The 23,552-nt window shown below is 43.4% G+C and overlaps 1 protein-coding gene across 3 annotated transcripts in view; it reads left to right on the plus strand.

Moving 5' to 3' along the window:
• ILDR2 (immunoglobulin like domain containing receptor 2) overlaps positions 1-23,552 on the plus strand; it is a 58,609-nt gene that overhangs the window by 17,205 nt on the left and 17,852 nt on the right. Inside the window, exons 3-6 of one of the 3 annotated variants that reach the window (XM_082832714.1) lie at positions 165-284; positions 17,980-18,036; positions 20,782-20,928; positions 22,047-22,223. In XM_082832714.1, coding sequence (XP_082688840.1) covers positions 165-284; positions 17,980-18,036; positions 20,782-20,928; positions 22,047-22,223 — 501 coding nt within the window. The remainder of the gene's footprint in view (positions 1-164; positions 285-17,979; positions 18,037-20,781; positions 20,929-22,046; positions 22,224-23,552) is intronic. The other 2 variants (XM_082832715.1, XM_082832716.1) reach the window with 2 other exon arrangements.

Raw genomic sequence — 23,552 nt, forward strand, 5'->3', positions numbered from 1 at the left:
GTTCCGTTGTTTGTTTTAAATAAAACAAACATCTCGTCAAACACCATCAGGGTAAAGAAATAGAACACTACAGACACCCAGAAGGGCTGCCCCCCCCCCCATTGTTTAGTGTTTTCCTTCAGAGGACAGAGTTTAGGACCCCGTCCTTCTCTTTGTGATAACAGATGCAGATCTTCAAATTGGAAAACTCATGTGGGGAGACAGCGGACTCTATTACTGTATCATCACCACCCCTGATGACCTGGAGGGCAAGAACGAGGACTCGGTGGAACTGCTGGTGTTGGGTAAGTGACAACCCTCAGTAACATTTTCATCTTAGACTGCTTGCACTGTTCCCTCTTCTCGCTTCTCCTCCCTGCGTGTGTCAGCAGGTTGCACGCACAGGCTTTACCTTTGGTGCACAGACAAACCAGTTTTAGAATATGTTCTTTATGAGCAGTAGTTGCATTTATTATATTTTGTTTCTTGGTGTCTATGGCCCACATTTTACCATTTTCCTGAATGTTTCTTCTGCTTTCTTAGTTTTTTCCCCTCCTTTCCACTTGCACCTTTAACCCTGATTTCTCTCTGCTCTCATTCTTTACATATGCTAATGATTGAGGAAAATGCCAGAGGCCTTTGAAGCAGGGTAGAGACAGCTGAGAGAGAAGAATTCGCTGGTGTGCTAGGATCTCCTGAGACAAAGGAATCTTTTCCCATTCAATTATCTCCACTTAAGACAATCCTAAGGAAAGATGGCTGTAAACTTTTCATAATAAAAGGTGCTCAGTGAAAACAGCTATGGGGGAGACGTAATAGTGTTTAATTGGAAGGCAAATTTCTTGAAACCTAAAAGTGTCCAAGTTATTCGCAAAGCAACTATAATCCTTATTAATATTAATTTTTTCATAAATGGAAACTCATTACTTTTGGGTACTTTTCTCTTTTGTGGATTGGAGGAATATCAGTGGGAGATGACCTCCTTGTATGAAACTGAAAATTGAGCACATATTTCGTGCTCTATAAATGTTGGCTGGACAAAAAAGTTAGAATAAACATACAGAAATTAAGAAAAGAAACAACATTAATTGTAGGATAAAAGGTAAATCCTTGAAGCCATTTTACATTTTTTTGTAGCTTCCAAGAAACCAGGTCTTAACAATTTGGGGGGAATATTTGAGGTGCTTTCTTTTAGAAGCAAATGAGGTTGAAGGTTAATTTTTACCCTCTGGGAAACTCAGTGCCCCAGGAGAAAATGGAATTTGCCTAAGATTTTTAGTTTTACTCTATCATGACTTTGGCAAGTCAACTGTACTGCTTGCCTTAATTTTATAGTTTACAAAATGGATTAAGGTAATAATTATTTATTAATGATTAACCCTTTAATTAATAATAATTAGCCCTTTTTAGACAGATTAATTTCAAATACATGTTTACTCAAATACATGAGTCCAGTATATGAAGCTTAACTGCTGTGATCTGTAAAAGAATGGGAAATACGACATATATTCAAAAGGAAATAAAAATGTAAAAGGTTTATATTGACATTGTAAAAGACTACGGGGCAATCAGATTCGGGATCTGCTGTGACTCTGTAGGGAATAAAAAGATAAATTTCTGCCTAATAACACAACTCTAATGTCTAAGTTTGAAGGAACAAGTGGCTCATTGAGCCTGCAATTAGCTAATTGTGAACACAGTTATTTGGCCAGTGCAACCATTTGCAGCAAAGTAATTGCCTGGGCAGGAAAAGGAGGCCAGGTAAAAGCCACTTTAAATAATTTGGTCCCAGATCTGCAAATGTGGGGAAATAAATAGAGTGAAAGCCTTGTCATCTGAGGATGTGCTGAAGTGTATGAAGGGCATTGCTCTGGATCAAAACATACAAAGCAACTTGGGCAAAGATGCTGTCCTCAGCACCACAGGGTGGGTGAAAGGAAGACTCAGATGAAAATGGTCAACAAAGATGGAAGAAAAGATAAGAACAGAAATCAGTGTTACCCTAAAAAGAACCATAAAGGGAAAGTGGGGATGCTGCAAATCAGCTCATCACAGTAGAAGCAGCATATCTGTGAGATAAACAGATACATACTAGGGTTCTTGGGGAGGAGAAACACATAATTCTGCTATATTCCCCATTAATTAGAAATTTATTCTAAATAATTAGAAATGTTGAAAGCATGGTAAATGAGCCATGCTAGTTGTGTTAGTTAATTTAAAGGGGTTAGTTTGAAATCTATGAGAATTTTCTGGGTGCAGGAAGTACTGTATTTACTTCCAAATGCAACATTCTGAGTCTTCTTGGTCTTGACACCCCTTTATGGAATTTTTCAAAGTACCCTCACAGTTTAAAAAATGCTAATTATTTGGTGGTTATATCCTACAGGCCCGTTTGTTAGGTATTCTTTTTATGTGAGACTGGGAGAGCAACCTGATTTCTGAAGTCATCCTCAAGGAGATTAAGACCTCAGTGGGAAGATAACTGAGTCCACAGTTTGCTAATTACAACCTCCATAAGCCACTGAACTTAATATGAGGAATGGTAGGAGGAATTGGGAGGATTTGGTCTAGTGAAAGAGGACTTGGGAAAGGGAGCATGGGAAGTGTCTCCAGATATCTGAAGTGAAATTGTATAGAAGAGAGATTGGAAACCTACTCTGTCTGTGTGGCTAGGAAGTTACAAAGGGAGCGAGTCCATCTGAGGATAAAGAAAGAACTGTTAACAGTCAGAGAGACATCTAAAGATACAATCAGTGTTCTTAGGAGTAGTAATTTCTATATCCTTAAGAAGGTGGAAGATTTTTTATGAGTTATTATATCAGGCACTTATGTATAGGAAAAGGTGTTCAACTCAGTTATTTTTGAGCTTTATTTCAATTTTAAAATTCTTGGTTTAAAAAGTAGATGAATGTGAGTGATGTGACTACCTTGATAAATGAGAAAATGACCTCCCGGTAATTCAGTCCTCATGACAGAGATACAAGACTTACAGGTTGGTTACAAGAACATACAGGGTGGTGCTCACTCACAAGGAAGCCAGCAGGAATAAACTGTGGTCTTTTGCAGTAGGTCAGGGTCAAAAGGACTAATTCCACAAGAATGAGGATAAACTATTGATGGAGGCTTGAAGGAGCTGGAGCTTGAGCTCTTCTTCAAGAATGATCAGGACAGAGGAATGAAATTAGATCTCAGGGTCAAAGCAATAATTAGCAGCAGGGTGGACAGTGTATTAGAGAGGAGTGCTAGAACAGAGGGATGGGTTACGGGGAGGTGCAGCAGCACGGGTAAAAGGGAATGAGATTCTGAAGCAGAGGAATGAATTGAGAACAAACAACACAGAAACATTTCTAAGATGGAATTGATGGATCCTGGTGACTAATGCATTAAAAAAAAATGAGACAGAGGGATGAGTCAAAAGGACACCATGGTTTCTAGCTAGCTGGGTAGCCAACTGTTCCGTCAACTGAGAGAGAGGCCACAGTTTGGAAAGCAGGTTGGAGAGGCAGGAGAATGAGTTTGGTTAAGAAAAAAAAAAAATGGTACAAATGAACTTATTTACAAAACAGAAATAGTCACAGATGTAGAAAACATGTGGACTATGAGAGGCCTGTGGGACACCAAGGTGGAGATGTCTTGCTGACAATTAGAAATATAGGTCTGGAACTCAGTGGAGAAACTAGGATTAGAGATAATAGATTTGAGAGTCATGAATGATAGTCACAACCATGAAAGACTAGACGAGTCACTCGAGATTATATAAAATGGAAAGGGTCAAGGACAGAACCTTAGCAGTCTTATATTCTAGTTTGACTTCATGTGAGTGGCCACACGGGTACTGCATGTGTATTTGTCTTGATTTCCCCTACGACATCGGACGCTTCTCCATAGCCCTAGAACATGAGCTCTTCAGAGGCAAGAACCAGTTCTCATTCACCTTCTATCTGCAGTGCTTAGCAGAGTGTCTAGAATAAAGAAGCTTGAATGAATGTTTTTTTAAATGATAAATGGGCAGAATCTGTAACCAGTATTTACTTTGTGACTCTTAAATGTTAATCAGTGCTGAGTATATATTTGTTGACTTATGAAGTATTTATATAATAAATGTCTACAGTCTCAAGTGATATATAACATGGTTTAATCTCATCGGTCATGATTCTTTATCTGGGTATTTTAATTTTTACTAGTGACAGAACCATCCGGGACTATGGTTGAAAGCAACAGAAGTAGACTTTGGCTAACTTAGGCAGGAAAGGAATTCATTGGAAGGATATCAAAATTGAAAGAAAGGCTGGAAAATCAGTCTCCAAAAAGGATAATATATTAGGGTAATACTTACTAGCTTCTGTAGAAACAACCCCCGAATCTCAGTGACTTGCCACCATAGAAGTTCATTACGTCATCTTGTCAGAGTCAGATGTGGGTTAGGAGGCTTTTACCTGGGCAGCTCCCTTCCAAGTATGGCGTAGGGGTCTAGGCTTCTCCATTGTTTTAGTTTGCTGTATTGGAGAACTTTGCTCCCGGCTGCACAGAAAGAAAAAGTAAGGAAGGTCATTCATGGGGGACTTTTTAGGGGTCAGGTCTGTCAGTGACATGGGTTACTTCTCCTGTTATTTTGTTTGTGTCCAGGAAGAAAGTAAAAATGTTTTGATGAACACAGCACCATTCCTGCCCTGCCAGAGATGCTCCAGGGTCTATGTAGCAAGAATTAATAGACAATGTATTTAGGGCTCCATGGACATTAAAAAAAATCAACTCATCTCTTTTTTTTCTGATCTTGCATTTTCTCACTCAAGAATCAGTCTCAGGAGAGAGAGTCCAGCTGGTCCAGCTGGGTAGGTGTCCACTGCTTAGCATTAGGAGATTAGAGGCTCTTGGTAGCTAGTCCATCAAGATACGGAGAAGAATTAATTCCCCAAAGTAAATTGGGGCACTGTTACCAAAAAAAGGGAGAATGGATGTGAGATGCCCCCAAAAGCAATAAATATCCACCAAAGTGATACCATTACTACATCTACTACTGACATTAATGTACACTGATAATAATTTGACTTCGCAAAATTTTTCTATTATAACCTTGTAATGTAGGAGAGCAGGCGTTATTTCCCTTGTTTTCCAAATGCAGAAATCAATGTTCAGGTTTTGTAATTATTATCCCCTTCCGAAAGAGTGTCTTTGATCAAACCCAAGTGTCTTGATTCCCAGCCTCATCTCTTTCCACGACACCACACGACCTGTCTATATTAAGAAGCTATAGAATGCTCCCCTGCATAAGTCATGTCTTTAAAAATGTTGTTGCTGCTTTAGGCCATAGGTAAAGATTTTTACTTGTCCCAGATCTGCTTTAGTATCTCATTTCATTTCTCAGTGAAACCTATAACCAATGCCTGTAACCACTAACCTGGGCCCTCACTTCCAAGACGTAGCTGTTTTTGTCCAGATTGTGTACCTCCCCACTGAGCATGACCCACCTTCTTTTCCCCATACATCTGAGCCATCTACAGATCGCTTCAGATGCTTCTTTCAGAGGTTTCAGAAATATGCAAAGATGTGATTCAGAGAAATGGGAGGATAACTGCTGATTCAACACTAAATGCAAACACTATACTGAACACTCTTTAGTCTCTTTTTGATGATTCAGAAGGTAGAAATGCACATGTTTAGGGTGCTTTGAGATGACAGTGACAGGTACCTTAGAAATATTTAGACAGATGTCTGGGATCGTAGGGCCATACCAGAAGACAGTCACAGAGGGTGGAAGTGCCCAGAAATCTGCCACCCTGAGATTAGACATTGGTCTAGGATCAGTGGCGGGAACAGTCTGTTTATAACCTGGAACCATGCCACTGTTTGGATAGGAATAAAGTTCCCTTGGTCAGCTCCAGCTGGCAGGAAAAGGACTTCACCATTCAGGAAGGCTCAAGTAGGGAAGTTGTTGTTTTAAAATCTAAAAGCAGCTCGCCTTGTTCTTACTTCTTTCTGTGCACAATATAAGGGCCTGACCCCTTCTTTCTGATGTGTCATGTGGTAGCTTGTTTTTTAAGGGCCAAGGAGATAAAGGAGGGGAAGGGCCCCAGTGGAAATATGGCTGGATGAACACTTGTGCCTGTGGACCGAGAAAAGAATAACCGGACGTGAGCCGAGGGTGTTCAGAATTAAAGCTAAGAAAGACTTCCCTAATGGTAAATCACAATTTTTGGAAATTATGGTTGGTTGAAGGAGATTATAGAGACTCCCTCTCTGATGAGCTTTCAACATGGAACAGGTTCTCTTGTCCAAAATATTAGGATAAGCAAGATGGCTTTAGCATTCCTTCTATAATTTTGCCTTTATCTAAAAGATCCACAGATTGCAGAACTAATTCTCTGTATAGGGTGATGCCCCAAATACTGCTGTCCTGTTTTAATATTGTTTCTCTTTTAGAAAAAATGGTACGTTTATTATAAAAATTTCAAACAAAACGGAAAAAGAAGAAAATCTCTCTTCAAACTCTCACCATCAGAGCTAACTATTGTGTTCTTCAGAACTCTTCTAATTGCAAGGGATAGCTTCTCAAACTGGCTTAGGGGACCTTTTTGGCTCAGGTAACCAATAAGTCCAAGGGTATTCCTAGCTTCAAGCATGGCTAAGTCCCAGTGTTCAGATTATGTTTTAAAGAATCTCTATCTCCTCTGTGTTAGCTGCATTCTTGGGCAGGCTGTCTGCAAACCTGGCCCCTAGCAGGTCTTTAACACCTTTGCTCTCAGGAGGATAAACTGCCTCTCTCCACAGTGTCAGCAAACGTCCTGTTGTTGCGGGGTGGCATGTAGGGTACCACCAGCCCCAAATGAACCGTATGAATTGAAGGCAAAAGCGTAAAGGACCAGCTTCCTAAAGAGAAGTTGGACATTTGTTTCCAAATGAAGAAGAAAAGAATGCCAGGCAGGCAAAAACACACAGTGTTAATATTTTGTGGAATTCATCAATTTCTGCTTCTTTTTAGGCCAAATGCCATGCTATTTCAGGAGGCCAGAAATAGGCTTGTTCCCAGCAGGTCCTTGTGAGTAGGCGCTAAGTTGGGATTGATTATTCCCTGTGAAGAATAATGCCACAGAATGTGAAGGTAATGCCAGAGAATTACCTTTGTTTTCCTGTCGTGCTTCTATTTTTCCTTCCATTTCCTCCTGTGACTTATCCAGAAGTAAACATATATTACCCAGACAAGAGGTGGAGAAACAGGCATGCATTAATTTTTTTTTTAAAAAATCACATTATTCACAATACTGCGCCTGAAAGTGTTATTCCGGTCTAAAATCAACCTTTCTGCCCATTAGTATTAAAAAGCCATTAAGAACATAATAAGAAATCAGGGAATTCTTGGGAGGGGACATCTCGGAATTTGTCACGGGCTTTAGGGATTTTTGATGGAAGTCTGTTTCTATGGCTGTGCAGAAATACTCAGGCACTCACCCCCGTGTCAGTGCTGCCTCAATTTGAATCCTGTCCTACCTCCACCCCCAGGTGGAGTTCTGGCTGTTTAGAAAGGCTACTTGTTGCCAAGACTCCCCTTCTCTTCCTCTTTACCAGCCCTAGCCTGTGCTGCTAACCAGGAGATTTGCCGATTAAAAGGGCTTCAGCTCAGAGAGTTCCCATGGCAACAGCCTCCTCCTCGGAGGTCTTTGTTGCCAGCTCAAACTTTGATCTCTGAGAGTGGCTGCTGCTGTTTCTCTCAAAGATTTACAAACAGAGGAAGAGGGGGAAAGAATTGGAGGAGAAGAAAGAGAAGTTGACTCCTGGCAAAAGGGAGAGAAGGAATTAATTACCGAGTCACACTCTAGCCATAAATCTGGGGGTTACTCCTTTGGAATATCTTTCCATTTGGGCTGTGCCCACATTTTCCTTTGCAGACTTGATTATACTTCAGATGTCTTGGCTTCACATGAAAGACGTCAAGGGGAGTTGATTCCTCTAGCAGGATGGACCTACCCTATCTATCTTCGGATTTCCTGAAGACCTGAGATAACTGCACTGCCTCCCATGAAAGTGGGGACACAAAACTTATAATGGGAGGGAGCTTTTTAGGCCCCAGCCCCGCTGGCTTTTCTCCCAGCTGGCCTACTCTGCCCTGAGCTTACCTAGATGCCTCTGTGGGTTTTGGTTTTGAGAAGAACCAGAAAACTGTTGAAGGGGTGGAGGAGAAGGCGGAGGCAGAAAAGTCAACCAGGCATCAACTAGCATCTGATTCTGGTTAATGGCTGCCAAAAATGAACTTTCTACCGTCTGAGCAGTGGAGTGGGGTTTGGGGTTGTTCCAAAGACTAGGGATCACGCCTTTTACCCTTTGCAGGAAGCCTCTTCTGGCCTTCAGACCTCTCCACGGCATAATCGCAACCTTGCTCTTTGATAGGCACCGTGCGATAGAGTCAGTTTTGCTTCAAGCGTGATTTGCATTTGAATTATGATTTAACTTTTAACCAGTCTCTTTTGCATACTATGTCCCTAGCACAGTGAGGATACAAAATTTTAAAATGGCACTGTTTTGTCCCTATGAAAATTACTGTCTTTTGGTAAAGATAAGCATTATATTTCTGAAGCAATGAGAGAACAATACAAGAAAAGATTAAAACTATATTTGATATTAAATATCTGGGCTACTGATTCTCAAGAGGGGCCTCTTTGGACCCCCACCCAGACGATACTTGGCAATGTCTGGAAACATTGTGGTTGTCCCGTCTTGTGGGGTAGCATGGCATCTAGTGGATAGAGACCAAGGAGGCTGTTGAATATCCTACAACGCACAGGGTGGCCCTCCTACCCCCAACAAAGGATTATCTGGCCCCAAATGTGAATAGTGCCAAGGTTGCAAAACCCTGATCATGACCAAAGGTCAATCTGGTTACTGGATAAGATCCACTGTGAAGAGCACGGGCTTTGGGGTCAGATATCTGTGGACTCAGTGCATCAATATAACCTTCAGTAAGTCAATGTTGACGAGTCTTGGTTTCCTCATCTGTAAAAATGGGGGAGGGAAAATGAAAGTCACATGGAAGACCTAGTATGAGGATTAAATAACACAGAATATGAACTCAGTAAATGTCAGTTCCCTTCTCCTACCGTTTCCTATACCCCACATCTCATTGCCAGAATGTCATCCCTAATTTGAGGGAACCCTCTTCAGGGAATTCTGTGTTCCGGGACTCCTCCTAGAGAGCTGATTTTCTTTTAGCCCGTTCCATGGGCAGAGGCTTTAATGAGCCATCTGTTAATTGGCAATCCTATTACTAATAGATTCATGTTTTCTCAGTGACATCTGTGCAGTGCCTTGCGAGTGGTGACCCTAATCGGCCCTGTGGGAATCTTCCCGCTAGTGGGTTTCAGGGTGTTCTGTCCCAGCATGCCGGCTTTTGGTTGCTATGTTTTGGTAGCTGTTGGAAGCCCCCGTTTCTCAGTTAATTACAGGGTGTTTACTACCTAACCTAAATACAAGGATTAGGTCACAGAGGCCATTTGATGAAGTCTGGAAGGGTTTGGGGAGCACCTAAGACTTGGATTAGGATCTAGATGGGCCTGGAAAGACTTTTGATAGTGTGACCTTATCATTTATTGTCCAAATTAGAATACTCTGGAGAGTGAAAAGGGGAGACTTTTACTAATTTATGTCAAGACAACAGGCATACTGGTATGATGGTCACCCCATCTTTAGAGATGATCACCTGGAAAGTTCTCCTTTTGATTGAAGAGAACAGAAGATCCAGAGGAGCTGGGATCAAATTAGTTTCAGCTCACCTTCACCTGCTGCACCCTGGGTGTTAGCTGGCATTCTAATTATGGGGACCTAGGGATGTGCACATCTCCATTCATTTACTAGAAGCAAAGGGGCCCAGCAAAGAGGTGGTGGTTTGCAGTAACAGTTGTTCACTGAAAAACGTGTGCTGAGATTTCTGCCGGGTAAACGGTGTCCTTTAAGGTTCTTCACTGCCCTGGGTTGTGAAGAGAACAAACGAGGTGCTGAAGGCGCCGTTTGCCCTCCCCTCACCCCCAGCCACCCAGTCCCGCTTTGCGACTGCTCTCCCCTCCCTCCCCCGCTCCCTCGAAGCCTTTATCCCGCCTCACTATTTTTGCTTCACTTGTTGCTCATCACTGTGGGAGGAAACTCGGCCTTCAATTAGTGAGCATTCCTGAAGCCCGCGGTTGCCGTGGTTACCCAGGCGGGAGCTGGAGCAGCTGGGTCAGCCCGCCGGCCGCATTGTAGTCGACAGAGCCGGGAGGCGGCAAAAATGCGAAGCCGGTGCGCGGGAGGGAGGGGACGGGCCCCGCCGAGGGGAGGCCCTGGAGGCCCGCGGGAGAGCGGGTGTCGCCGAAAATCGGCTCAGCCCTGGAAAGAAAGAATGGCAGCCCTTGAGAGCCGGTCAGGAGACAGCCATGGCATTTTTCTCCAAAGCCAGCTGCCGCTATTCAAGTGTGCAGGTTTGAGTTCACACGGTGCAGTGCCTCAGAATTTGCTCTGGGAAATGCTCCATGCTCACGCCCCTCACACCGAGAGGGGGCTGGCCACGGAGGAAAGGGCAGGAACTCTGACAACCCGAGACCTACCAAGCTGTGTGCCCCTCCGTGTCTGCCGTGGACCACCTGGGCTTTTTGGGTTAAGGAAACTAGCCGTTCTTGATATCTTTGCATCTGAAGTGTCTGTGCAGGTCTGATGGTTGGAGCACAGGGAGCTCAGGAAATCACACTGGGCACCAAGAAACTCAATTTCCTCCCTCCATTAAATCCCACCCTGCTCCATATCATTTTGGAATCAAATCTAACTGTCTTAGTCATTTCATCTCAGGCCAAGTTGAGCACGTTATATTACTAATAACACTTTGCATCTACTCACTCTTGAGGGCTAGGGGGTTGGATCACTATAGCACTTTGCAAAGGCAGAGTGCTTTGCAATCATTTTTATTATTGTTTATTAGTTTATAGCAGCATGGTGAATGCCTTTTAATTAGCTCATACTGTGTTATGATGTATTCAGTAATCATTTTCTGGTCACAGCTTTAAAAGGTGCTGAAATTGTTAGCCATCTCCAACACTCCTATATCCAGACATTATACTTTAATTATGTAAGTAGAGCAGTAATGCCACAAACACAAATTTCCGTGTTGCTCACTGCAGATACTAGGAGATTAGAAATGCTGCACATGTCTAACATTTCTAAATTAAGAATAAGCAAAGCTTGAGGGGGAGTGAGATACTGGGGAAAAAAGATAGGGATGGGGGTGAGTAGACCCAGGTTCTACTCCTGGTTTATTAGTCAGCTGTGTGACTTTGGGTAAGATTCTTATGCTCTCTGAGCTTCAGGTTCCTGAAAACACGGAGTGGGTTATGGATTAGATGACCTCCGAGATCCTTTCTGGCAATACAACCTGATTTTAGAATTCTGTGTGAATAGAAGTCAGTGCCTTAGGCCAAGCTCATAATCACTGCCGAAAAGCCTGAAGCATTTATGAACAGTTAATTGTAGATGGTCTGATACGACTCATTTTGTGGAGAGAATTCACTGTGAGAATTATTCACTATAATTTAAAGTGAGCTAAAACGAAAGGGACAAAGAAAAAAAATACACACATGAAATGCTTAAATACATAGTTTACATATAAAAGAAAGGGAGGCTATATCCACATTTGTGATGGATAATCATAATCTTTATTTATTGAATGCATGGTTGCCGTAGGCATATAGAATAAAAACAGGGATGTGTGTGCCCTTGGGAAATTTCCAATTTGGGGGGATTCCAAACAGCCATAGAAACAACTTTACACTTAAAAGGGCCAGAGAAAAACATCCGCTCTCCTCAAAGATTTAGGAGAGAAACCTTTTAGAGGGTTAGGATCTGAGAGGTCACGGGTGGATACAGAACATCCCTGAAAATGGATCCAGGGCATCTTAGGAAAGCCTGGAAGTGGGATGAAGCCCAGATGTCCATTAAGCAGAAGGGAAAAGAAGGGAACCTCAAGAAGCTGGGGAAGAAAAACATTCTAGATCATCCCGAACAGAAGGTTCATTTGTATGATATATCGGCAAAACTGAAAAGGACTCCAAGTTAGTACGTTTCAAAGAAATGAATGGAGATAACTGTGCTGTCAGCAGTGTTGACATCACAAGGACAAAGGAAGTATTGTTTTCCCTTCTTTTCATAAGGTCCAATGGATTAAATAATGTGTCTTTTGTCATCAAATAATTGAGTAGCCGATCTAGGATCTGAAAACAAGTTTGTCCTACATCTAGAACTTGGACTAATGATCAGAGCTTGGATTTAAGTTTTAAGACTAGAGACAAAAACCAATCTGGGGCACATATTGTATCTCTGTGTAATGGCCGCCTTGAAAATACCCTAGCCTCGTGGCTTTCAGCTTGTGGGGGTGGAATGAGGCAGTGCTTCAATCCCCTGAGATGGCAAGATGGCATTTGGGGATATTCCGGTGAGTAGAGGATGCTCCTGGCATTGAGCCCTGAGTCCAGGGGTGCTAAACGTTCTCCATTACATAGAATAGTGCTGAATGAATGAATGGTTCCTTCATATGCTCGTTAAGAGTCCATTTGAGCTGGATAAAAGGCACTAACATGAGCAGTAAATCAGAAGCCCAGCATAGAAAACAATGGGGTTTACTACTGGGAAAAGTTCAAGGTCCTGACGGGTGAGGTGTCTCCTCATGCCATGCTGTTGGGGAGGCAGCGGGGTTTCCATCCTGCTAGTGGAGGCACATATAAAGGAATCACGGCAGCTGAGAGACAAATGCTCTCATGAAACCGGGACCATGGAGGAGGATGCAGCCTCTCACGGCAGTATTCTTACACGGCTCTGTCGGAACATATTTCAGAGTCTTGTAGACTGTGTGGTAAGAATTTGAATGAAGCAGAAGATTGAGAAGTTCATTAGCTGGTTATCTTAGTAAAGAAGGTAAGTACATCCTGCACTGAGGGCCTGACCGGCCAAGAAAAGGGTATCAGAACCTTGGGGAAATGTCACCGGGACATGGCTTGTCGTGAAATATGTGAAGATAATGCCATGGGTAGGAGAGGAGTGGGAAACCAGGCAAGGACTGTGCCTCTGAGGGAAGGCCTCATGACTGGGGGAACCTGATGTCAAAAATGCAAAAAAAAAAAAAAAAAAAAAGCTAATGAAAACGGGATTTGGCAGGAAGAAAGTCCTTTGACCTTGGTAAGTCATGTGACCCAGAAGCAAGAGAAGTAAAGCCGAATTCTTAGCCTCACACTGCTGGACAAGCTGCGTGGGCGAGCCTGAGGCTTTCAAGCATAGGGATCAAGTCTTGTTCTTCTCTGTGTGTCCACCGGGCACAATATACATTTCTTTGTTGAATGAATGAATTGGAGACATTCCAGAAGTGAACTTGTTCTCAGGAATACGTACCGAGAGTTCAGTTGGGGATAACTTCAAGGTGTCAGTGGCAGAAAACAGCTGAAACAGGGAATTATATAGGTAAAATCTGTAAGTTGTTTTATCAAAGTGATTGTTTCTGCCCTCGTCATTCAACCCAAAATACATGAATGTTTTGGGCTATGATGTTTGTGACCGTATGGAATGATACTGACACTTGCATGTGTGCGTGTACAAACTAGTAGTATGCCTGACTCATTTGGTCTATTCATGTGGAAATTTCTTAAAAGTAATGGATTCTGCAAGGTTTGGGGAAAACTCTTTGAAGTGCTTACGTGAAAACTGTACTTTCTACTCATAGTTTGAGCTGGGGTTTGAAAAGAGTAAATTTGGCTTTCTATTTGCTGGGTCTGTTTTCCATCCTTTTCTTAGACATTAAAGTGACTTGTAATTGCCACTCTAACTGAATCCTGGAAGAATGACAGTGATTCACAAGTGTTGGTAAAGTGCTGCTGAAATCTGGAATGTATTTACTGCAATTGTTTGGACTGTCTAACATCAGACCTTCATTGGATGTGACAGAATAGAGTAGAATAGGAAGAAAAGTTAGAGCATTTCTAAGTGGCAACAGCATTTTTTAGGAATTGTTAAGCAAGAAGCTGGAAGCAAAATGACTTTTAGAAATACAGGATTCCAGCATAAATTCACTTTTTAAAATGCCTTTAGCTCCAGGAAAATATAGGTCATGGTATAAAAGCCAGAGAGCTTTGCTCTCTCTCTCCCTCTCTACTGTTGACATAACATAGTGGTATAATCTGCTATCCCCAAACTCTGAAGACATTTAATTTTACCCACTTTACTGCCATAGCCTGTCACCCACACCACCCTGGGGCTAACACTACACGGGTGCATTATGGGAAGGCTTCCCCATCTTCTGAAGTGTCAGCTATTGGCCGTTGCTTCAGGGAGAATGAGAAGCTTGATGTATGCCTTTCTGTTGGAGTGACAAGCTTTGTGAATCTCCTGTCCATGTTTCTTATTTTAACTTTCAATTACACGTGTAAAAAAAATCTAAAAAAGTGAAAGCCCCTTCGTTGTTCTTCCATGATGCCCATTCCAGTGCCCCAGAAATAAGGGCTAACAAGTTGGTGTGTCATACTGTTGCTTTCAGATTTTGATTTGAACATAGGTGCCTAGAGCTTATATTCACTAACATTCTGTGTGCAGTAGTGTCAGAACACCATCATGGTGTCGTTCTAAACAGCAGGTGGGGAAATCCCAGCTTTTGTGTTTTATCCATCATAATTATATCTGTGTACATATACCCCGCAGTGGTTGCAAGCACATGACCTCTGGGTTCTATACAGTCCCAAAACATATTTTGTATGGCTTGTCCAGTGATTTTTTAAAATCTGTCAATCGGTTGCCAACATTTGAAAATCAGGATATTTCACATAAAAATCTGGGGCCTGGCTAATCTTGAAAAATAGGAAGATTTGCAACCCTGAAGACACTTTTCTGTGAGGCAACAATTGGCTAGAGGTGCGTAGAAGCACCCCTACAGACACAATATGCCATTTGCCACACGCCCAGCTGCTCCCAGTTGTATTACATTTGACCAGCTGCACTTGTTTGCATTATCTACTGGTCCGTATAAATATATGGAATTGAGTTTGCAACTCTGATCACTGAGTATCAGATTTGAGAACTGAAAATGTTATGGATAGGGTGACCATCTAAATAATTGTCTAAATTAGAACCCTTTGGAATTAAAAGGGGTGCTATTAATAATTACACCAGGACAACAGGCATAAACCAGGACTGTCCCAGACAAACCAAGATGTATGGTCTCCCTATTTATGGATCTCTTCATTCAACCGCTTCATTTGACTCATGAGAAAATTGAGTCCTAGAAAGAGGAAGTAATCTGTCCGTAGTGGTCACCAAGTAAACTGATGTCAAAGCTGCTTTCAGTACCCTGACTCCCAGCCAGTCTACTGCTTACTCCAATAGAATATGCTCTATATAATATGTGTGAGTACCATATCCTCCTTGAATGTATGGATTTTTTTATAGTTAATTATTATCACATAGCTAATTTCCTGTGAGAAATTATATGCAAATCGATAGCTTATATCATCAATAACATTTCTGTTATGAATTAATGATTTGGGCTACAGCACATACAGGGATGTTTAAAACAGTGGTAGGCTTGAGAACTAGAGAGTAAACACAATAAAAGCTTCTCATTTTACTATATACAGTAAGATATATTTAGAAGTACTAATCTGTCCATATTAAAAAAAAACACCATTAAGTAAGCGTCTGATAACTCCTTTGCTAAAAGCACAGTATATTGACTTTTTTTAAAAAATATTGACTTCTTGATCATTGGCTGTTGGCTGTAATTAATACTAATTATGCCTTTAAGAGATGTCCAAGATCCCAAATCCTTGACCACCTGTCTATTGCCTTGTTGAACTTCCAAGAGATATTTGTACAGAGAACATTCCATGTGAGACCAACGCATGCTCTTAATCACTTGCTTGGACTTTGGCCCCAAATCCCTGTCTGGTCGCCTATCCTAGGAAAATGGACTAGCCCACGTGTGAGCCTTGGGGAGCCTCCTAGCCTTTCATGTTGGCTTAGGCCAAAGGCTAGCCCATCTCTCCTTCAAGATGCCCTTTTCCAATGACCTACTTGGCTCCCACTTGACTTTCCAAGAGACCTTGCAAGCACCAAACCACTCTTACCGTGTCAGCTGCACAAGATGGAAGACAGAAAGAAGGAAACCCTTCTTGCCAAAACCTAAAACAGAGCTAACTTCAGGACTTCCCTGGCGGTCCAGTGGTTAAGACTACGAGCTTCTACTGCAGGGGGCACGGGTTTGATCCCTGGTTGGGAAACTAAGATCCCACATGCTGCATGGCGTGGCCAAAAAAATAACTAAATAAAAAATAAAACAGAGTTAACCTAGTGGCCCACTCCATGCTTTCTTTTCCTTGGAATGTACTCTGGTACTGATTAACTTTTCAAATGTGGGACCATGACCCATGCAGGAGACATGACTAGGACACATTTTACCACACTGGCCTTGTATAGTTGAGGAGAGCCAAGAGAAATAAAGTGAGCAAAGAGCCCTTTTACCTGACTCCCTAACACCTTGCCCCTGCTGCAGCATCCTCTCCTAGCGCCTCGGAAGAACTTCTTTTTCTTTGACTTTTGTCAGAGCTGCTTTTCTATGGGGTGATTTGATAGAGGAGAGGATCAGTGACCAACTATGACCTTTAGACTCAAAATATAAACCACACACATGGGTAACTTTTTCTCTAATGCACCTCAACAAACTTCAACAGGAAAAGTTTTCTAATGAACCAGAGAGACCAGACCCCTAGAGGTGTGTTTTCTAATAGTGGTGTGTGGCTACAGAGCCTTTGAAGTATTAATATTTTGGCTACATTGGTACAAGTAAAAATATTATGAAGGTAATTTCATCTTTTTTTAAAAAAAAAACTATTTTAATGTGATTACTAGAAAAGCTAAAATTACTGGTCGCTCACATTATATTTCTACTGGACAGAGCTGTGCTAGAAGCATATGTCATGCCCATAAGTGAAGTAAGATTCAGTTGCAGGCTTAGGAACCATAGTGACCTTTTGCCATCACAAGCCTCAAAGGAAGCGAGTTTGCTAGTTGTTTCCTAGTGCAACTTGTTTCTTAGCAAGGCTGCACTGTGATAGAGAGAACCTGGTACAGGGCAGAAGTCCCATTACAGCCTTTTTATTTACGTGGATATGAGAACATGGTGGAAGCATTCAGCACTTCTTTCTATATAAACCAGGCTAGTTTTTAAAAGGACTAACCTCCTCCCCAACCTCTTCCAGTGTGTTGTTTCCTGCACAGCTCTTTGCTTCTCAGAGCCCCGAGGGGCACCTGTTCTGACACCAGCCCTTAAGCTTCTGTGCCATATCACGCAGAAGGCACTTGGGTCCATACCATGCCAGCTGTGGGTGCCGTATGGAAAAGCCATACCATATACATATGTACAGAGTATTTCTGAAGCCAGAAGGAGTGTCGAAGAGTGTATAACTGATCTAGCTTTATCATTTCCTTGCCTTTGAAAACTTTAATCATTGAAATATCTTTAGGCTATAAATAGAATCATGTAGGGGGATAATTCTGAGTTAAAACCAAATATGTACTTTTGTTTTTATATGGACATGGGACTGTGTATGGATGTACGAAAATGTAGGTTGAACGTTTGGATACAGACGGGTTTGACTTTCCAATAATATACGTGGAGTAGGATGTATAAATGAATGGAGATGGTATATGTCAGTCTGCTCAAGCAGGTTTTTTCATATTCGAAGCAGAGATTTCCTCCTTCTATAATAGTTGGAGGGAAATTTCTGTTTCTGCTTCTGCCTGGTTTAGGTGCAGAGTTCTTAGATGGCTGCCAAAGATTGATGGAGAAGCTCATTCTCTTGACTGAGCCCAGCCTTGGTGACGTGCATCTCAGAACACAGACAGCATGGATCAATGGCCCCATGTAGGGATGGTGCTAACTGGAGCTAGGCTTCAGGCTGTGTTTTTCCTTTGGAGTAACCTCTTTACTTCTTCTTTTCCTTCCACTTCTTTTAGGCAGGACAGGGCTGCTTGCTGATCTCTTGCCCAGTTTTGCTGTGGAGATTATGCCAGGTATTCAGTCATTTAACTCTGTATTTGCTTAATTTGCTATCCCTCCATCTGTCTTGCTTCTGCATTAGTTACTAATTGCTCCTTTAATTTATTTGTACATTTGTCTATATATGTCTGTGGTATTCTCCAGGATGAAATTAAGCCCATGGGAAGAGCCTCCAAATTGTATTTCTCCTGTTACTAGGCCCTAAAAGAATAATGGTAATTAAAAATAGGCTGAGATGGGGACCCAGTCCTTCAGTGTCAGGTATGCAGGCCTTTTCGCAATCTCAGTTTCTCAGCTGCACCCAGATAGCTATAAGTATCCTTAACGGAGTGGTTATTAATCTGCATTCCTTATTCCCTAAGTTTTATGTTTACCCATTCATGAGTGTACAACCATGTTACTCTGAATTGCCTTTTATAACTTTATCAAAACATTTTTTCAAACCTTATGAAAGCTATGCACCCCTCCTCCCTTGAAAAGTACACATTTAGAGATCTACATTGCTTTGTATACAACTTCAGGGGCTTCTTGGCCCCCTAAGTCCCTGGGGTCCATGGACCCTATCTCAAGGACACCTGCACCGAATGTACACCTCTGTCTTTTTATGTAGCTTCTGTTGGACATACCAGCTAGACAAGCCAACATCAGTTTGATGCTGCACTATAGCCCATCGTGGAAGGAGGATCAGAGAGAAACAAGAATGAACTATGGGAGAGGACATAACCAAAGGCAGGGAATAGGAAAGGATATGATTCAGCCTTGCTTTGGAGAGTTTCTGCCAAAGGGTTAAGAGCTGCTTAATAACTGAGAGCAAAAGAGAGAAACAAGATAATCCTGGCGATTGGCTTTGACTTGATTCAGGTTTTAAGAAGCATGCAGAGTCTTCACAGTTGAGCTTCACTAATTATTCTTCCGTGAATTCTCCTGATCCTTTCCCATGAGCTGGCCAACCCAAATACAGACATTCTTTTCACCGATGTCGATCCCAAGGACGCAGATAGATATTTCTTTGTGATCCGCCTTATCCAGAGTTCCATCAATTTGTACGCATTTGCTCATCACAAAAAAAACACTGTTACACTGCACTGGTTCATACTAGATGTTATATCCCACAGTCCCAAGGAAAAGTTACTGTATTTTTCATATCTGGTCCTGGTCTCCCGAATTTCTCTCCCTTTTGACTCCAAGAATCCTTTCATGGATAACATTCTTTGTTTCTCCAAGGTAACCTGCCAGTCTTTTATCCTTGACTGCCTGACCCAAGTTGTAGCCACCATACCACACATCTCAGCTAATCCTCAGGGCCCATATCTATCTCAGGCCGCATTGTGTTATTATGTTAGTGCTAAGGCACAGGCCAAAGCCCTCATCTATCTACTGTCCTCAGCAAGAATGTTCTCCAGAACATTCTAGCTGGGTACAAGGCCTTCTCACTTCCTGAATAGAGGGTGACCTGGTTATTTTGAATGTATTTCTGATGGGTGAGTGAGGAGGACCATTCAGGAAACGTAAGTTGTTTGTTTCCTCCCTGAGGAAGTTATGTTCTAGACAAAGGTCAAATAACTTTATCATTATCACAAAACCCTTTATATAACCAAAATAGCATATTCGCAAGCTCCAACTGAATGTTCCATTTCACTGAAGGAATATTTAATAACTAAAATTCAAACAAAACAATGTGTACTTGAAGTTGATTGCAAAGGGATTTTTGGTAGATGGTTTTCAATCAAAATGAATTGCTTTAATCTTTTGCTTTGAAAGGAAATCATGGCTCATTCCAGTCCTTCCCAGGCACCCCCCACCCCGCAGTGGGACATTGGATCCTATAGCCAAGTCCCAAAAGCATGACATCAGGTCACTCCAGGGCCACAGTCATTTTTAACTAAGCCAGATGGATTGGTTTCCTTTCTCTTAATCTCTTGGATGGGCAAATGAATTAAATTCACGTTCAGCCTCTGGCAGAGCCGTGAAAATAGCAGACGTTAACAAACATGGTCAGATATACACGTGAGAGCCTTCCCAGTCATCCCAGTCCTGAGCCACTTTAGTCCGTGGTCATGCTGGCTGTGTAGCGCGGTCAGCTGGAGTGTGATCAAACCGTTCTTGGGGAACAGGGACAGGATCTTCTCTTCAGAGCCTATGCCTCTAGTTTTCTTTAGCAAAGGGTTTTGATCTCAGCACTGATGCTGAGTACAGGAAAGATGTTAAGAGGCATTCAGTAGGGAAAACAGATGAATACACAAGGGACATGGACCACCTAAATATGTTCTGATTTAGACCATCTAGACATAGAGAACTTTTTCTCAGGACTTAACACTTTTAGGGACAAGATTAACTTGGCTACAAAACATACGAATTCACGGAACCCACCATTTAATAGCTCAGGAAGCAAAGCTCCCCTCTACCTAGCCAGGAATCTCTGCTCTTGTCCCATAGGTGTTCTTACACTACAGTTGGTAAGGTAAGCCCTTTTTCCAGGAAGGGGCCCTGAACCTCCCGCATCACTTTGTACTGGTCATTATGTGTGCTCAGTATGACCCCGGTAACCTTCCTTGCTGTCCACGCCCCAGCCCTGGGAGGGTCTGCACTTCTCACTCTCAGAGTTCCTCCTTAGTCTGCGGGCTCCGTGCCCTGTTATGAGATACTGTCTTCCCCCAGGTCCCTCCCACTCACTCATCTCACAGGGAGGCACTGGTGAGAGGGGGCCTGTCCCGGCGGGGGGCCGCCTCGAGTGTGGGTTTCTCTGTGCGTCCTTCCAGAGTGGGTGTTTGTTGGCCTGGTGACCCTGGGAGTCTTCCTCTTCTTCGTCCTGGTGGGGATCTGCTGGTGCCAGTGCTGTCCTCACAGCTGCTGTTGCTACATCCGCTGCCCATGTTGCCCAGATTCCTGCTGCTGCCCGCAGGCCTGTGAGTAGAGTGATGAGTGTGGAGATGTAGAGTGATCAAAAGAAACGTCACCTCGCCATCAGACAGCTATGTGCCCTGAGCGCCTTCTCCACCGCCTCTCCTTCCACCCCAAAAGCGATCGTTCCAGACTCTCCTCTGCTGGGAGCCCCCAGCTTCCTGAGATGACCATTCTTGTTTGCCTTCTCACCTACAGGCACCTCTCCATGCTTCTGATTTACACCTATCACCCCTGCATTTGGAATCCTCACTGACACTATTGCTGAAAGGAAGGGCAGGTTCAGGATGGTGAGGTTGCGGGGTAAGGCTTTTGCCCTCTCCTCGGGCATCCAAACTAGAGAAAACCTTCTCTGATCATGCCTCGTGCGTGCAGAGAACTCCTCCTTTCTACCAACAGCGTGTGCAAACCACAGCCTTTGGGTCCCATCCAGACACAGATGAGTTGTATTTACTCCTATGACAAAATGGTCCACAGAGGAACTAGTGCTCCTTTGGGGATTCACAATTTTACCTCCCTGGCCAAGCCCATATAGGCAGTAAGTTTGGCACCCTGCCATAAACATCTTGAAGGAGAGAGGCACAATGTATATCTTTCATATCCTTAGGAACACAGCAGTTTCCACGCGAGGAGTCAGATTGTTTGCTCTGCTTTTGAGCTCACAGAGCGGGGCCATGTGTCAGCACATAGCTGGCTTTGCCTCTCTAGAAGAGGTTGGGAGCCTCCTGGAAGCAGCTCTGGGCAACCCAGTGCTAGGCCTCCTCCAGAGGGGCTGAGGCAGCCTACAGCAACATGGTTAAGAGTGGGCTGCTGCTGTCACAGGGGAGGCTGCTGTGACAGCTCCCAGCACTGCTTAATTACTCAGTTGCCAGGTACTACTAAACACTGTAATTCCTTATGTCATCGCTGGAGGAGTCCAAGAGAGTGGGGGAGAGGGGTTCTGATGAATCAATTCAGGACTAGTAGAACACACACACACACACGCACGCACGCACGCGCGCGCGCGCACACGCACGCGCATACATCCAGGAGCTCCCTTAAGCACACCCTCAGGAATTTTTGGTGTGAGGGTTGTGGAGGGTGGGATGATGTAATCTCTCTTGCTCTTCATCTCCCTCCACAGTGTATGAAGCAGGGAAAGCAGCAAAGGCCGGGTACCCTCCCTCTGTCTCCGGTGTCCCCGGCCCTTACTCCATCCCCTCTGTCCCCTTGGGAGGAGCCCCCGCATCTGGCGTGCTGATGGACAAGCCGCATCCACCTCCCCTGGCACCAAGTGACTCCACTGGAGGAAGCCACAGTGGTAAATCTAGTTCCCGACTGCCCTGCCCCGTGCTCCTGTCTGGCTTCCACTCTGGTTCCTTGCTGCTGAGAACCATCTGTTCAGTGACGCTTCTTTGGACAATGATTATCTCCATTCTGGAAACGGGAGCCTGCCAGCTTTGTCAGATATCTCCTGGAATGCGTGCCAGGCTTTCCAAGGGCTGCAGGACGTAGCTGCCCCTTGCTTTCTTCCCAGGCTCCTCAATAACTAAAATTATAAGAAAAAGAGGCAAGGTGTACCCCTTGCATGTTGATCATTCAATTAATAAATAGTTATCTCTTCCCTACCTAGTGCTCAGGACTCTACCAGGTACTGTGAGGAACACTCAGATGTGTAGGACAAGGTTTGTCTAACAAGCAGTGTGGCCCAGCCAGGGAAAGAAAATGGACTTTCAGTGGGACAGTTAGATGCTAAAGCATATGGTACTGGCAGTTCAAAGGAGAAAGCGCTGGGATGGTTACAAAGTCTTCAGGGAAGAGGGGAGATTAGAGATGGGCTTAGAGGAATGAGAAGGATTAGGAAAGCAGAGACACACAGGCCAGCATGGTGAAAGCCCAGAGCTAAAAGAACACAGTGTGTGTATTTGACAGTGTCTAGCTTGTCTGTCTGACTGCAAGACAGTGGAAGAATATGGTGGAGCCAGATTAGGGAGGGCCTTGAAACCCCTCCCAGAAGAGCTGGGGCTTGGTGCCATAGCGAATGAGATCCACTGCAGGCAGGTTCCTGAGTGGAGAGGTGACATGTTGACAAAGCACGTGGTAAGTAGGAGAGAGTAGAATCAGAGACCTTGAGCTGAGGTGTGATTGAAGTGGGGCATGTGAGTGTCTGGATTATGATGCAGACAATGGGCGTTGAAATGAGTGGACGAATCTGAGAGATGCTTTGAAAGCGCAAGCAGTTAGATGTTCGGAGGCTTCAAGATGAGCCCAGTTGTCTAGTGGTGCCTGTCCTAGACAGAAATGAGGTAACTGGTAAGGAGAGTGTATTTGGATGAAGATTAGCCCCATTGAGGGCATGATGAATTCGAGGTTATAGGCAGGGGTAGAGGAGTACAGAGACATTAAAATGTAGCCTTCCTGGAGGCATCTGAACAGGACTACAGAGTAGTAAAGGTTAGAACTGTGTATGTAGTATGTTTAGGAGGTGATTTTTAAATCCCTAGGTGTGAATGAGCCACTAGGGTTGATGAAACAGACATTTCTCCCCTGGAGGTATCTGGACAGCCTTCAGTGGGGAGCAGGGAAGAATGTCTTGTCCATTTAGTGAACTGTCAATGCTCCACCCTGGAAGGAGTGGATATCCTCAGTG

The sequence above is a fragment of the Leucopleurus acutus genome (assembly GCF_964270905.1).
Source record: "Leucopleurus acutus genome assembly, chromosome: 2".
Taxonomy (NCBI): domain Eukaryota; kingdom Metazoa; phylum Chordata; class Mammalia; order Artiodactyla; family Delphinidae; genus Leucopleurus; species Leucopleurus acutus.